At 49.2% G+C, this 16,200-nt stretch overlaps 1 protein-coding gene across 1 annotated transcript in view; it reads right to left on the reverse strand.

Annotated features, from left to right (window-relative positions):
- Window positions 1-313: 313 nt before the first annotated feature.
- Window positions 314-16,200, reverse strand: part of PLOD3 (procollagen-lysine,2-oxoglutarate 5-dioxygenase 3) — a 49,857-nt gene continuing 33,970 nt past the window's right edge. Inside the window, exons 9-19 of the mRNA XM_040346966.1 lie at window positions 14,921-15,052; window positions 12,863-12,984; window positions 10,027-10,131; window positions 7,358-7,483; window positions 7,118-7,259; window positions 5,115-5,228; window positions 4,945-5,010; window positions 4,672-4,776; window positions 4,409-4,555; window positions 1,739-1,864; window positions 314-1,443 (exon numbers count right to left, since the gene is read on the reverse strand). Coding sequence (XP_040202900.1) covers window positions 1,288-1,443; window positions 1,739-1,864; window positions 4,409-4,555; window positions 4,672-4,776; window positions 4,945-5,010; window positions 5,115-5,228; window positions 7,118-7,259; window positions 7,358-7,483; window positions 10,027-10,131; window positions 12,863-12,984; window positions 14,921-15,052 — 1,341 coding nt within the window. The 3' untranslated portion in view covers window positions 314-1,287. The remainder of the gene's footprint in view (window positions 1,444-1,738; window positions 1,865-4,408; window positions 4,556-4,671; window positions 4,777-4,944; window positions 5,011-5,114; window positions 5,229-7,117; window positions 7,260-7,357; window positions 7,484-10,026; window positions 10,132-12,862; window positions 12,985-14,920; window positions 15,053-16,200) is intronic.

The raw sequence follows: 16,200 nt of genomic DNA on the forward strand, positions 1-16,200 counted from the left end.
ACCTCTCACCTCTTAAACTCCCCTCCACTTACCATTATGTAAGGGGGGGTCATAATGACCGCCATGTGAGGGCAGGGGGCCCACTGACCGCCATGTGAGGGCAGGGGGCCCACTGACCGCCATGTGAGGGCAGGGGGCCCACTGACCGCCATGTGAGGGCAGGGGGCCCACTGACCGCCATGTGAGGGCAGGGGACCCCCCCAATCACCACAATGTGAGGAGGCCCCCCTCAATGACCATGAAAGGGGGTGCACTGATCACATCCGTCGTGCCGAAATATCTAGAAACACATTGACACAACACAAACCAGTAATTTTCCTGTAGAAGTTTTTGGTTTTATTAAACAAATTAAACGTAAATCACTGATTCTCTTTAATATTACTTAAAAAAATGTTTAGGCAGCAAATAATTTAAAGCATTTTGTACAAAGCCAACAAAATCGCAAAAAAAACAATTAAAATGTGAGAAGGGGGAAATCCTTCCCTCACCCCAAGAAATGACTCCATGGCTCCCAGTTTTGCTCCCCTGTGATACTAATACGAATGAACTTCTTCCCAGCTAACACTTTCTACAAAAATACGCGTTCCTTTCCCCAGAAAATGTTCAAACATCTAAATCTCTGTGCAAGAAAAAAAAAACACCCCATGACTTTGGTAAGATAAACACATTTCCGCTGGCGGGATTCAGCCTTACCGGCTGCCGATTGTTACCAAGTGACCGGAAGCTTTTGGTTAAAGCGTGATTGAGCGGGCTCCCGGCACTCAATGGGGCTGTACACTTCTATTGTGACTGGACAACGTTAAAGTCCACCACCATGATGTGTCATTAATGCGAACAGCCAATATCATGGAGCTAAGGCAGCTTGAGGTAAGAGTGAGATGGTCATGAAGAAGCCAAGTATTGAAGGAGAACATCAACTGGACATGGTGGACAGTAAGGCACGTCGTGACTTGCTCATCTTTGAGCCATACATTTTTCCCCCCCCCCCCAGAAGAACTTGCCGTTGTTGACTTGTGGAGAGTTGCGTTTTACGAAGCAGTGTAGGGATGATGAAGATCGGATTTGGTGGTACGGTGACTCTTCCCCACCATACTGTTCTTTCATAGTCATGGTTGGCGGTCCATCCATAGTCATGGTTGGTTGGCGGTCCATCCATAGTCATGGTTGGCAGTCAGAGAGTAAGGGTACAGCGGACTACGGCAGCTCACTCCAACTGCCATGTCAGGGGATTATTCTGGTCTTGCTGGTTTTTTTTGTTTGTTTTTTGGGGATGGAAATTCTTCGGGGTCAAGGATCTACAAAAGACACCATAATGTAGCGGGTCCCTTTGGTGGTGGGAAGACCCTCGTGGTAATGGGTTAGCCGGCCAGGGTGTATAAACGACCATCCTTTCCTGGGAGACTCCACAAGGCACTTGTAGCGGATAAAACGGCAGCCGCCGCCCTGTGGGGTGAAAACAATAGTAGGAACAGGTCAGTATTTTAGGGTCTACGCAAGAATGGGCACAACCAACTTGATTTTTAAACAGACGAAAGAGGACAATCTGCCCAATACCCACACCAAACCCCCCCCCCCCCCCAAAAAAAATTGTACAAGGAGTACAAGCACAGCCCAAGTAGTCATGGTGCCTAAATAGGCGAGGAGGAAAACGATTGTGTAGTTGGGTTTGAAAAATAAAACTAGAAACTCTGCAAAACACACATATGGAGAACTTTGGAACAGTCCAGGGTCCCCTCACCTCGTAGTCGATGCCTTTCTGGTTCAGAGCGACGTTGATGGTAAATGTGGAGGAGTCGTGATGGGGGCGGAGTGAGGGCTGCTCGTCCGGTCGGTAGCGGACGATGAAATTCAAAAGAGCTTTTGCCTGGTGCAATAAAAAAAAAAAAAAAAAGACACATTTAGTAATAATTACGTGTGTGGGATTATCTTTAGCAAAGCCAAGCATAATATTAATATAGCTTTAAAGAAAAAAAATTGTGCTTCGCCTAGTCGGGGAAATACAACAGGTTCTAGTTTTTGCCTGCTCCTCCTCAACACCTACCTTTCATGTCCCCACTACTCTATACAGCAGAGCTGGGGGCAAAGAATTGACCCCGTACTTCCCTACCATAAGGGAGCATGTAACAGTGTAGGTGATTGGCCCAGAGCTGTCACATGAGGGATGGGTCAGGTCCTCAGCCATGTATAAGCACTGACCAGAGCAGTCCATGTCTTACACAGGGCTCTCTTTCCCTACTCCAGGAGGCTTAACAGAGAGCAACGGGGGAGTAAGTGCTGCAGGGTAGTGGGTCAATAAAGAGAAGCCACCCCATAAGCAAAGTTTCAGGTTCACTCTTAGCCTAACTTTTCTTACTGCTGTCAATTTTGCTGCATGAAGGTCCTCTGAAAAGGGTGGCTGGTTTTTATCTGCGACAGCCAACCCGTCGTCACAGCAAGGGTCTCCAAACAACAGAGGAACCTCCCAATAGCCAACATATTATGTGGAGCTTTCCACAGGCAGAGGAACCTGCCAATATATGCCATCATGAGAGCATTCCCACCTGTATAGGGACCAGCTGACCCTTTTACCATGATGAAGATTCTTTCACGAAGAGAAAGATACTCTTTTGATCTTCCCACCCTCACCACCAGCGCTATGAGGAGCAGAGGAACCTTCAAGTATATGCTCTGGCAATCTCCCCACCCCCACCCGCTCTGAGGAGCAGAGGAAACTTCAAATATATGCTCTGGCAATCTCCCCACCCCCGCCCGCTCTGAGGAGCAGAGGAACCTTCGAATATATGCTCTGGCAATCTCACCACTGATGTTCACCTGATGAAGTCATGTTGGTGTGATGCTACGCGTTGGGACAGACAAGTACAGGAAGTGACGCCACAGGCTGAGGAACCTGCCAATATATGCTATCATGAGAGCATTCCGACCTGTATAGGGACCAGCTGACCTTTTAACCGTGATGAAGATTCTTTCACGAAGAGAGAGATACTCTTGTGATCTTCCCACCCTCACCGCTCTGAGGAGCAGAGGAACCTGTGAATATATGCTCTGGCAATCTTACCACCCCCGCTCTGAGGAGCAGAGGAATCTGCAAAAATACGCTCTGGAAATCTCATCACTGCTGTTCCCCTGATGAAGTTACTTATATGCTATCATGAGGGCATTCCCTGTATAGGGACCAGCTAACCCTTTTACCTTGATGAAGATTCTTTCACAAAGAGACAGATCTTGTGATCTTCCCACTCTCACCACCACCGCTCTGAGGAGCAGAGGAACTTGCAAATAAATGCTCTGGCAATCTCACGACCTCCGCTCTTAGGCGCAGAGGAACCTTTGAACATACGCTCTGGCAATCTAACCACTGCTGTTCCCCTGATGAAGTCACGTTGGCGTGACGCTATGCGTTGGGACAGACAAGTACCGCAAGTGACGCCACAGGCAAAGGAACTTGGCAATATATGCCACCATGAGAGCATTCCGACCTTTATAGGGACCAGCTGACCCTTTTACCGTGATGAAGATTCTTTCACGAAAAGAGAGATACTCTTGTGATCTTCCCACCCTCACCACCACCGCTCTGAGTAGCAGAGGAACCTTTGAATATATGCTCTGGCAATCTCACCACCCCCACTCTGAAGAGCAGAGGAACCTTTGAATTTATGCTCTGGCAATCTCACCACCCCCGCTCTGAGGCAAATATATGCTCTGGAAATCTCACCACTGCTGTTCCTCTGATGAAGTCACGTGGGCATGACGCCACACAGGCATCGGAAGTGATGAAAGTGGCGCTCTGGCACCCTCTTCAGTCCCCCGGGCCGCTCTGGCAACCTTGTACTCCCCCGGCCCGCTCTGGCAACCTTGCCACACTGCTCTGGAAACCTTGCCACTCCCCCCCACCCCCTGCCGCTCTGGCAACCTAGCTACTCCCCCCTCTGGCAACCTTGCCACTCACCCCTCCCCCCCAGCTGCTCTGGCAACCTCCCCCCCACTGCTCTGGCAACCTCACTACTTCCCTCCCCCCCCCCCCACTGCTCTGGCAAGTTCACCACCCCTCCACTGCCGCTCTGGCAACCTTCTACCCCCCCCCCCCCCACTAATCTCACCACTTCCCCACCCCCATTAATCTCACCACTCCCCCACCCCCGCTCTGGCAATCTCAACAATCCGGCACCGTAGCACTCACACCAACCCCCCCCCCCCCCCCCCCCAGAACTCTCACCACTCCTCTGTCAAAGCAATGGTGGCGTGTGGCAACCCTGTATAGAACAGACTGCAGGTAAGTAGTCTATCTGAAATGCAAATACATTCAGTAACCAAGCTGGCTGACAGACTGAACGGATCGGCTCCTAAACTGTCTGTTTTTTGCAGCCCTGCTGTAAAGCATTCCATCACTGGTGTGCTTCGTTCCGCTCACCTTGGTGTAATATCCTGGGAAGAGTTTCTCTGTGACGGGGGCAATGTAGTCCTGCAGGAACTTCAGCCACTCGTCCTGGTACCCCACCTGAGTCATATGGATGTCTACTGTTGGCACACTCTCGTAACCCCCAGCCAGCCGCTGATCCTGGACGCAGAAGGAAAAAAAAAAAAGGGGGGGGGGGGATAAGGGTCAATTCAATGAGCAAAAACAATGGTGATCTGAGAATAGAGGGGGAGTCAGATACACTACGAAAGACTTACCTCATTCTTCCCACCCGACCATTGGTTAAAGTGTTCCATCTGCTCCACAAACTCATCACACATCACTTCTTTAAAGATGGGGAACCAATATACATCAGGGCAGGGCTGCCAACACAGAGAACAGGTTATGGCAACACACTTATAAAGTCAAGCAGCAGATCTGGAGGTATGGCGGCCAACAGATGGATAAATACCCATCAACACGCCCGGGACGTTTCACCTTCATGGCAATCAGAGCGGTACGAGCACAGCCACTTACACCACAAATCTTACCTGTTCAAAGTTATCCTCCTCGAATATCTTGGAGTAATTTTCATGGATGTATTTCTCCCGCCAGTCCTGGAAAAAAGGACAAGCAGTATTAAAAAGGGAATCTGGAGGGTTACCAGCGGCCCCAACTGACACACCTACATGAAGAAGGAAGGGAGGCGGGACGGACTTACCACAGGGTTCTCGAAGATCTGCCACAAGTCATTGTGCAGACGGGACGTGTTATACTTGGAGGTGGACACCAGACGCCCAAATTCATCTCTATTGCTGATATGAAGGAAGACGCTCTGCAGAGAAAGGGGAGGGCGAGGCAGGCCGGTCACAAACAGGATAGTAAAAGAAAAGTAGTGCAGACCCCCCCGGCTAGTTTAATAGTACATACGCTTTATATAGAGTAAGGAAAGATTTATTTTATTGCTGTCCCCAATGGGAACATTGTCTATCTCTGTCTCTAGAACAGGGGTCTCCAAACTTTCTAAACAAAAAGGGGCATTTTACTTTTCGCCTTTAGAGAGGCCAGAATGTGGGCATTGGGAGTAGAAAATGTCCCGACATCAGTGGGGAAAAAAATAATTTCCCATTGTTTAAAGTGGGAGTAATTGTGCCTTATGATTGGTGTCTATGGGGGGGGGGATTGTGCCCCATCATTGGTGTCATTGGGCCACATTGTTGGTCTCATTGGGAGAAACTGTGCCCCATTCATATGCATCATTGGGCCCCATTGTTGGTCTCATTGGGAGGAATAGTGCCCCATTCCCTGGGTGACATTGGGCCCCATCATTGGTGTCACTGGGAGAAAACGCGCCCCATCATTGGTGTCACTGGGAGAAATCATGCCCCATCATTGGTGTCTGTGGGTGGAAATTGTTGGTGGCATTGGGAGAAACTGTGCCTTATCATTGGGGCCGGTTGGTGCCACTGGGAAGAAGAGTGACCCCGTCGTGGGTGCCACTGGGAAGAAGAGTGACCCCGTCGTGGGTGCCACTGGGAAGAAGAGTGACCCCGTCGTGGGTGCCACTGGGAAGAAGAGTGACCCCGTCGTGGGTGCCACTGGGAAGAAGAGTGACCCCGTCGTGGGTGCCACTGGGAAGAAGAGTGACCCCGTCGTGGGTGCCACTGGGAAGAAGAGTGACCCCGTCGTGGGTGCCACTGGGAAGAAGAGTGACCCCGTCGTGGGTGCCACTGGGAAGAAGAGTGACCCCGTCGTGGGTGCCACTGGGAAGAAGAGTGACCCCGTCGTGGGTGCCACTGGGAAGAAGAGTGACCCCGTCGTGGGTGCCACTGGGAAGAAGAGTGACCCGTCATTGGTGCCATTCGGAAGAATAGTGACCCGTCATTGGTGCCATTCGGAAGAATAGTGACCCGTCATTGGTGCCATTCGGAAGAATAGTGACCCGTCATTGGTGCCACTGGGAGGAATAGTGACCCATCATTGGTGCCACTGGGAGGAATAGTGACCCATCATTGGTGCCATTGGGCCACATCATTGATGTAATTGGGAGAAATTGTGCCTCATATCATTGATTCCCCATCGTTTGATGGGTGTCATTTGGCCCCATTGTTGGTATCATTGGGAGGAATTGTGCCCCATCATTGGGAGAAATTGTGCCCATCATTAATGCCCCATCGTTTGTTTCATGGGTGTCATTGGGCCCCATGGTTTCTGTCATTGGGAGAAATTGTGCCCATCATTGGTGTCATTAGGAGAAATTGGACCCCAATCATTGGTATTAGTGGGCGGAACTGTGCCCCTCCATGGGTGTCAGTGGGGGGGGGGGGGGGGTTTTGGCCCCAAAGGCCTGATAAAAGCAAGCAAAGGGCCACGGGCTGCAGTTGGGAGACCACTGGTCTAGCGCAATGGTTCTCAACCTCAGTCCTCAAGTAGCACCCCCCACCCAACAGCTTGTGTATTCAAGATCCTTCGCCTTGCTCAGGCGTTTTAAATCAATGCATGGTATTTATTATAGCAATTTTATCATAACATGGCCCGTTTGTGGAATGAAATTGGGAAACACTGTCCTAGAGGAACCGATAGAGGTTCTAATCCTTCCAGCATGGACCAGAACAGGACCTACATGGTGGGGGGGGGGGGGTGTATCAACAGCATTTTCAAGTTCTGCTAATACTTTAGGTTTTTACAATCAGCTAAAATATAAATCTTATGTGTGTCCCTTACCTTATCCCTCATGCTCTTACAGAAAGACATGTCGGAGTCCAGTCCCGCCAAGGTGAAGACACTTCTATGAAGCAGCTCTTTACGTAGAATCTCACCCTTAATAAGATAGGTGTGGGCAATATAGGGCACGTTCCACACACCTCTGGAAGACACAGGGGAAAAAAAACAGATGAAGTGCCTCCATCCTCCTGCAGGGGACGCAGCGACTCTCTCTCTCTCTCTCTAGTTATAATTACTCACATTCTTTTACCCTGAACGAGGTCTACGTAGTCCTCAGATCGGGCGTAGTACCCCTCGGGGCTCAGAGCTCCCCAGAAGTTGGACCAAAGTTTTCCACTCCGAGACACCATTGGTGCAATGACCTTGCTGTAGGTGGAGAGATGTTAAAGGGATGAGTACGGGATTATAGGTGGAAGGGTGTGCAGGGATGAGTATGGGATTGTAGGAGGAGAGGTGTGTACAGGGAGGAGTACAGGATTATAGGAGGACAGGTGTACAGGGAGGAGTACATGATTGTAGGAGGAGAGGTGTGTAGGGGGTGAGTACATGATTATGGGAGAGGTGTACAGGGATGAGTACAGGATCATAGGAGGAGAGGTGTGCAGGCATGAGTACGTGATTGTAGGAGGAGAGGTGTACAGGGATGAGTACAGGATTATGGGAGAGGTGTGCAGGGATGAGTACAGGATTATGGGAGAGGTGTACAGGGATGAGTACAGGATTATGGGAGAGGTGTGCAGGGATGAGTACAGGATTATGGGAGAGGTGTACAGGGATGAGTACAGGATTATGGGAGAGGTGTACAGGGATGAGTACAGGATTATGGGAGAGGTGTGCAGGGATGAGTACAGGATTATGGGAGAGGTGTGCAGGGATGAGTACAGGATTATGGGAGAGGTGTACAGGGATGAGTACAGGATTATGGGAGAGGTGTACAGGGATGAGTACAGGATTATGGGAGAGGTGTGCAGGGATGAGTACAGGATTATGGGAGAGGTGTGCAGGGATGAGTACAGGATTATGGGAGAGGTGTACAGGGATGAGTACAGGATTATGGGAGAGGTGTACAGGGATGAGTACAGGATTATGGGAGAGGTGTGCAGGGATGAGTACAGGATTATGGGAGAGGTGTGCAGGGATGAGTACGGGATTGTAAGAGGAGAGGTGTGCAGGGATGAGTACGTGATCGTAGGAGGAGAGGTGTACAGGGATGAGTACAGGATTATGGGAGAGGTGTACAGGGATGAGTACGGGATTGTAGGCGGAGAGGTGTATAGGGGATGAGTATAGGGTAGGAGTACAGGATTATAGGTGGAGGAGGAGAGGTGTACAGGGAATGAGTACGGGAGGATAGGAGAAGGAGAGGTGTGCAGGGGATGAGTACAGGATTGTAGGAGGAGAGGTATATAGGGGATGAGTACAGGGTATGAGTACAGGATTATTGGAGGAGGAGGTGTGCAGGGATGAGTACGGGATTATAGGAGGAGAGGTGTACAGGGATGCGTACAGGATTATAGGAGGAGAGGTGTATAGAGGAGGAGTACGGGATTGTAGGAGGAGAGGTGTACAGGGATGAGTACGGGATTGTAGGAGGAGGAGAGGTGTACAGGGAATGAGTATGGGACAAGGAGGAGGAGAGGTGTACAGGGAATGAGTACAGGATTGTAGGAGGAGAGGTATATAGGGGATGAGTACAGGGTATGAGTACAGGATTATTGGAGGAGGAGGTGTGCAGGGATGAGTACGGGATTATAGGAGAGGTGTACAGGGATGAGTACGGGATTATAGGAGGAGAGGTGTACAGGGATGCGTACATGATTATAGGAGGAGAGGTGTATAGAGGATGAGTACAGGATTATAGGAGGAGCGGTGTACAGGGATGAGTACAGGATTGTAGGAGGAGAGGTGTACAGGGATGCGTACATGATTATAGGAGGAGAGGTGTATAGAGGATGAGTACAGGATTATAGGAGGAGAGGTGTACAGGGATGAGTACAGGATTATAGGAGGAGAGGTGTACAGGGATGAGTACAGGATTATAGGAGGAGAGGTGTATAGAGGAGGAGTACGGGATTGTAGGAGGAGAGGTGTACAGGGATGAGTACGGGATTGTAGGAGGAGAGGTGTACAGGGAATGAGTATGGGACAAGGAGGAGGAGAGGTGTACAGGGAATGAGTACAGGAGGATAGGAGGAGGAGAGGTGTACAGGGAATGAGTACAGGAGGATAGGAGGAGAAGGAGAGGTGTACAGGGAATGAGTACAGGAGGATAGGAGGAGGAGAGGTGTACAGGGAATGAGTACAGGAGGAGAGGTGTATAGGGGATGAGTACAGGAGGATAGGAGGAGAGGTGTATAGGGGATGAGTACAGGATTGTAGGAGCAGGTGGAGGAGGAGAGGTGTACAGGGAATGAGTACAGGAGGATAGGAGGAGAGGTGTATAGGGGATGAGTACAGGAGGATAGGAGGAGAGGTGTATAGGGGATGAGTACAGGATTGTAGGAGCAGGTGGAGGAGGAGAGGTGTACAGGGAATGAGTACAGGAGGATAGGAGGAGAGGTGTATAGGGGATGAGTACAGGAGGATAGGAGGAGAGGTGTATAGGGGATGAGTACAGGATTGTAGGAGCAGGTGGAGGAGGAGAGGTGTACAGGGAATGAGTACGGGAGGATAGGAGGAGGTGGAGGAGGAAAGGTGTATAGGGGATAAGTACGGGAGGATAGAAGGAGAAGGAGAGGTGTATAGGGGATGAGTACAGGATTATAGGAGGAGGTGGAGGAGGAAAGGTGTATAGGGGATGAGTACGGGAGGATAGGAGGAGAAGGAGAGGTGTACAGGGGATGAGTACAGAATCCATTAAGCAACAATATATCACAATATGACGCTCTGCTGTGATCCACAATACTAACCGGTTCTCCTGGATGAGGATGTACAAAGTGTCGGGATTGGTCAGAACCACATCGGCGTCCAGGCTGAAGTAGTAATCGCAGGTCTCATCCTGCCGGCACAGGTCCCTGCAAAGGAAGAATTCAACCGTTTTAGCCAACCTATTGGAATTCAGCGATAATTGCTTAGAGCGCCATACAAGAATCCACCTGGACCTAGCATCACATACATGGATAATGTCATGTGCAGTACTGGACCTAGCATCACATACATGGATAATGTCATGTGCAGTACTGGACCTAGCATCACATACATGGATAATGTCATGTGCAGTACTGGACCTAGCATCACATACATGGATAATGTCATGTGCAGTATCACAGTACTCCCTCTGACCATTCCTTCGCTGCATCAGCTTTGCTCTGCATCTCCAGGGTCACCATCGACTAACAAACTGGCTTAGGGAGGATAAAGTTGTGGATCCTCCCTGAACTGGCCTGTGCACTTCCAGGCTGCCGGTGCACTTCCTGGCTGTAAAGTTGGGAGTTCGATTCTTCTATTGTCATTCAGGTAACATAGCTTGACCCTTGTTGGCTATGGCATGTATGATACAATAGTGCCACCTAGAGTTGAATTAGGAAGCGTTTCACCCATAGAGGACAATGGTAAAGGAAGTAGCGAGAAAGTATACTCGTGTGGGATTGTCTACCTAAACTTTCCAAATAACTTAAGCAGCTTAAGCTGACGGGAGGACTCTACAATGACAAAGTCTGTACCAGAAGAAACAATGACATGTATCACCTATGGCACATAGGATACAATAGTGACATCTAGAGATTGAATTGGGAAATGTCTCACCCATAGAAGACAATGGTAAAGGAAGTAGTGAGAAAGGATACTCTTGTGTGGTCATTGTCTACCTAAACTTTCAATTCAAGCGGCTTAAAGCGGTGGTTCCCCCTTAAAAACAACTTTTTTTTATTCCACTGCCCCCCCACATTACAATCGAATTAAGGCTCTTATTATTTTTTTCCTGCTGTACATACCTGGGTACAGCATATTCACCCGTGCATCCGGGTTGCGAGTCCCGCGGGAGTGGGCGTTCCTCACATGCTGTTGATTGTTTTGCCCAAAAACGAGCTCTCCCCCCGTCGCGTAAGCCGCGTCACGATTGGCGAAAGGAGCCGAACGGCGATGCGCATGCGCAGTATAGCGCCGACTCGCCGTTCGGCTCCTTTCGCCAACCGTGACACGGCTTACGCGACAGGGGAGAGCTCGTTTTTAGGCAAAACGTCAATCAACAGCATGTGAGGAACGCCCACTCCCGCGGGACTCGCAACCCGGATGCACGGGTGAATATGCTGTATCAAGGTATGTACAGCAGCAAAAAAAAAATAAGAGCCTTAATTCGATTGTAATGTGGGGGGGCAGTGGAATAAAAAAAAGTTGTTTTTAAGGGGGAACCACCGCTTTAAGCTGACGGGAGGGCTCTACAATGACATAACAACAAAGGTCTGTACCAAAAGAAACAATGACATGTATCACCTATGGCACATAGGATACAATAGTGACATCTAGAGATTGAATTGGGAAATGTCTCACCCATAGAAGACAATGGTAAAGGAAGTAGTGAGAAAGGATACTCTTGTGTGGTCATTGTCTACCTAAACTTTCAATTCAAGCGGCTTAAGCTGACGGGAGGGCTCTACAATGACACAACTAAGATTTGTGCCAGAAGAAACCATGATACTTTAGCCCGATTTTCCCACAATCGCTAGTACAGCAGAGCCCAAGGTCCTGGTTGCCTACAGAGCCAAGTAACTTGGTATATTGTACACAGATTATTCATGCTTATTTGCTAGGAAGGATAAGGTAGCGTTTTGTCCAAGCTTGTTGTATGTATCCGTCAGTCTCATATGGTATTCCTAGAATTTTAATATTTTGTATGTACAACATTTTTTTGGGGTAAAAGAACATTGATACACTACAGAGGTTTTATGTTTCCTTGGGGGCAGATTCAGGTAGCTTTTACGGCGGCGTATCTCCAGATACGCCGCCGTAATTTGAAATCTGCGCCGGCGTATCGTTACGCCGATTCTCAAAGGCAGATACGCTTAAAAAATAGGCTTCCTCCGCCGACGTAACTTGAATGCGGCGGCGTATAATTGTGTGCAATATTACGTTGACCGCTAGGGGCGCTTCCGTTGTTTTCGGCGTAGAATATGCAAATTACCTAGTTACGTCGATTCACAAACGTACGTGCGCCCGGCGGTAGTTTTTTACGTCGTTTGCGTAAGGCTTTTTCGGCGTAACGTTGCTCCTGCTATTAGGAGGCGCAGCCAATGTTAAGTATGGACGTCGTTCCCACTTCGAAATTTTAATTTTTTACGTCGTTTGCGCAAGTCGTTCGCGAATAGGGCTGGATGTAATTTACGTTCACGTCGAAACCAATATGTCGTTGCGGCGTACTTGAGAGCAATGCACACTGGGATATGTATACGGACGGCGCATGCGCCGTTCGTAAAACACGTCAATCACGTCAGGTCATCACACATTAGCATAAAACACGCCCCCCCTGCCACATTTGAATTACGCGCGCTTACGCCGGCCCCATTTACGCTACGCCGCCGCAACTTACAGAGCAAGTGCTTTGTGAATACTGCACTTGCTCCTGTAAGTTGCGTCGGCGTAGCGTAAATACAATAAGCTGCGCCGCCGTAACTAGGCGCGCAGGTACCTGAATCTGCCCCCTTGTTTATACTGCAGGGAACCTTAAAAAGATGCAAAGCAAAATAACAGGGAGGTCAGATCCCCCCCCACCTATCCAAGGTCACCCCCCCATTCTCACTAAACACGTACAAGCCCATATCTCGAGCCTCGCCCGGGCTCAGAGCCTCCTCCGGACCCACGATCTTCACACTGGGGAACTCGTCCTTGTGCTTCTCCCAGAACGCCTGGATGTGCTTCTCGTGGTAAACTTCCTATTTTTGGGAAATAAGAAAAAAAAAGTAAAGAAAACAATGCAAACATATCTTGGTCGCCAGAACATGCAACTGGTGCATCATGTGACCTAAATATTGAAAACAGGCTCCTATAGCAAATAGCTTTTCATTTCCCACCAATAAAAAAAAAATTCAGATGTACCCAGTGAAGGGTCCTGGTAATACTCCATCATACAAAGACTATAGCCCGGATTCACGTGCAACTTACGCCGACATATCTATTGATACGCCGCGTAAGTGCACGAATGCGCCGTCGTATCTATGCGCCGTATTCTTGAAACCAGATACGCCTGAATTCTGGCTCCATCCGACCGACGTAAGTTTCCTACGCCGTCGTATCTTGGGCGCATATTTACGCTGGCCACAAGGGGCGCTTCCATTGATTTTACGCGTCGAATATGTAAATGAGCAAGATACGCCGATTCACGAACGTACTTACGCCCGTCGCAGTAATCTACGTTTACGTAAGGCGTGCGTCCGGCGTAAGTTTACCCCAGGGGTAAGTCATGTTAAAGTATGGGCGCAGGAACAGCGTTGTAATTTACGTAGTTTACGTAAGTCGTACGTGAATGGGGCTGGGCGTAGGTTACGTTCACGTCGTTGCTATTGAACCGTCGTATCTTAGGGCGTAAATTCGACGTGATTCCGAGCATGCGCGCGCATGCGCCGTTCGTTCGGCCCTTCATTTACATGGGGTCACGCTTCATTTCAAAACATCACGCCCACTACCTGCCTACTTTGAATTAAGCGGGCTTACGCCGGCCCATTTACGTTACGCTGCAACTTAGGGAGCAAGTGCTTTGTGAATACTGGTCTTGCCTCTCTATGTTACGTCGGCGTAGCGCATATGAGATGCGCTACGCCGCGGTACGTGAATCTGGGCCATTGTAAACAAAGGGCTCTTTCAACCTTGTGGCAACACTTTGGTGAAGACTTTTCTGTTACAACATGACTGTCCCCTGTGTACAAAGACAGTTCCATAAACACATGGTTTGAGCAGTTTGGTGTGGAGGAACTTGAGTGTCCTGCACAGAGCCCTGACCTCAACTGAACACCATTGGGATAAAATTGGAATGCTAAAAGGCGAGTCAGGTCTTCCCATCCAACATTAGTAGCTGACTTCATAAATGCCGGTGTTCCGATGAGAAATGCCCTCTGTCGAATAATGCCCACCCGGTACTACACGTGCGCAGTGCTTGCACAGTATGGAGCCGCCGAAAGGAACCGGACCTCTGAATTTATGATCAGCTGTAGATGGCGCCTGCGCACAATAGCCGACATTGTGCCACACGCTCCCGATGCTCGTGAAAGTCTGCAAGGGGCAGATTTCTGTGGGGGGGGGGGGGGGGGGGGGGCGAAAGCCTACAGAAGGGGGCGTGTTTTGTAATGATGGGCAGTGCTATTGCTTGCGTTAGCTAAACTATCTTAACAGCACTGCCCATCCTTACAAAACACGCCCCCCTCTGTAGGAATCCACCCCTCACACAGAAATCAGCCCCTTGCAGACTTGCATGAGCATCGGGAGCGTGCGGCACAAGGTCGGCTATTGTGCGCAGGCGTCGTCGTCAGCTGATCGGCTTGAGGGTTTAAGTGCCCAGTAAGCAAGTGGTTCATTTCCTAGCCCCCCCCCCCCCAAAAAAAAAAGCACTTTACATTTATGTAACAAGTGGTAGAATTGTCTTGGGAAGCGATTGGTTAATCATAGCTAGGATAGTAAGCGTGAAACGCGTCGGCTGTCTGCGTTCCACTGCGCCCCCTTGTGTTATTAGTATGTACAATAATAAAGGTAGCCGGCACCGGAATGTGGTCATCCATATCTTCTTCCCTTACGTGGAGAACCCGATAGTAAAGAGGGATGCGGTCACAACAGGACACAGACACAGACCTTGTAGTCCAGGCAGGAGACGGCACTTACACTGTTATGTATGTAGAGAGACAGGCGGTTCCGTGGGTAGCTCAGGCTGGCAACCCTCTCCAGGAACTCCGGCAGGAACGGGGTTGGCTGCTCAATGAAAATTCCCAAAAGCACCTGGGGCAAATCATCGTCCTATAGAGACACAAGATTACAGGGGTCAGTCAGAGCCGGAAAGTCAACAGATCTGCTCCCAAATCCCCAACACTTCAGGGCCAATTACATTTCAGAGAAATAGAGATCTGTGAATAACAAATACTTATCAACTGTCACCACTTTGGCTAAAAAAAACAAGTGCTCAACCGCTTAAGGACCGCCGCGCGACTATTTACGTCGGCAGAATGGCACGGCTGGGTACATGGACGTACAGGTACGTGTCACCTTTAACCTCTTAAGGACCACCTCCTGCAGATATACGTTGGCAGAATGGCACAAGCACGTACCTGTACGTCCTCTAAGTGCCCAGCCGTGGGTCGCGGGTGCGCGCCCCGGTCCGAAGCTCCGTGAACGTGGCCGCGGGACCTGATCGCCGCTGGAGTCCCGCGATCCGTCCCCGGAGCTGAAGAACGAGGAGAGCTGTGTGTAAACACGGCTTCTCTGTGGCGCCGTCATCGATCGTCTGTTCCCTGATATAGGGAAACAAGATCAATGACGTCACACGTCCAGCCCTGCCCCCCTACAGTTAGAAACACAAATGGAGGTCACACTTAACCCCTTCAGCGCCCCATAGTGGTTAACTCCTAAACTGCAATTGTCATTTTCACAGTAATCAGTGCATTTTTATAGCATTTTTTGCTGTGAAAATGACAATGGTCCCAAAAATGTGTCAAAAGTGTCCGATGTGTCCGCCATTATGTCGCGGTCACAAAAAAAAAAAAAAAAAACGCTGATCGCCGCCATTAGTAGTAAAAAAAATAAAAATGCAATAAAACTATCCTCTATTTTGTAAACGCTATACATTTTGCGCGAACCAGTTGATAAACGCTTATTGCGATTTTTTTTACCAAAAATAGGTAGAAGAATACGTATCGGCCTAAACTGAGGAAAAAAAAAAGAATTTATATATTTTTGGGGGATATTTATTATAGCAAAAAGTATAGAATTTTTTTCAAAATTGTCGCTCTATTTTTGTTTATAGCGCAAAAAATAAAAACCGCAGAGGTGATCAAATACCACCAAAAGAAATCTCTATTTGTGGGGAAAAACGGACGCCAATTTTGTTTGGGAGCCACGTCGCACGATCGCAAAAACTGTCCGGTTCCTTTACCTGCCTAAAGGTCCGG

Source organism: Rana temporaria, chromosome 3, assembly GCF_905171775.1.
Source record: "Rana temporaria chromosome 3, aRanTem1.1, whole genome shotgun sequence".
NCBI lineage: Eukaryota > Metazoa > Chordata > Amphibia > Anura > Ranidae > Rana > Rana temporaria.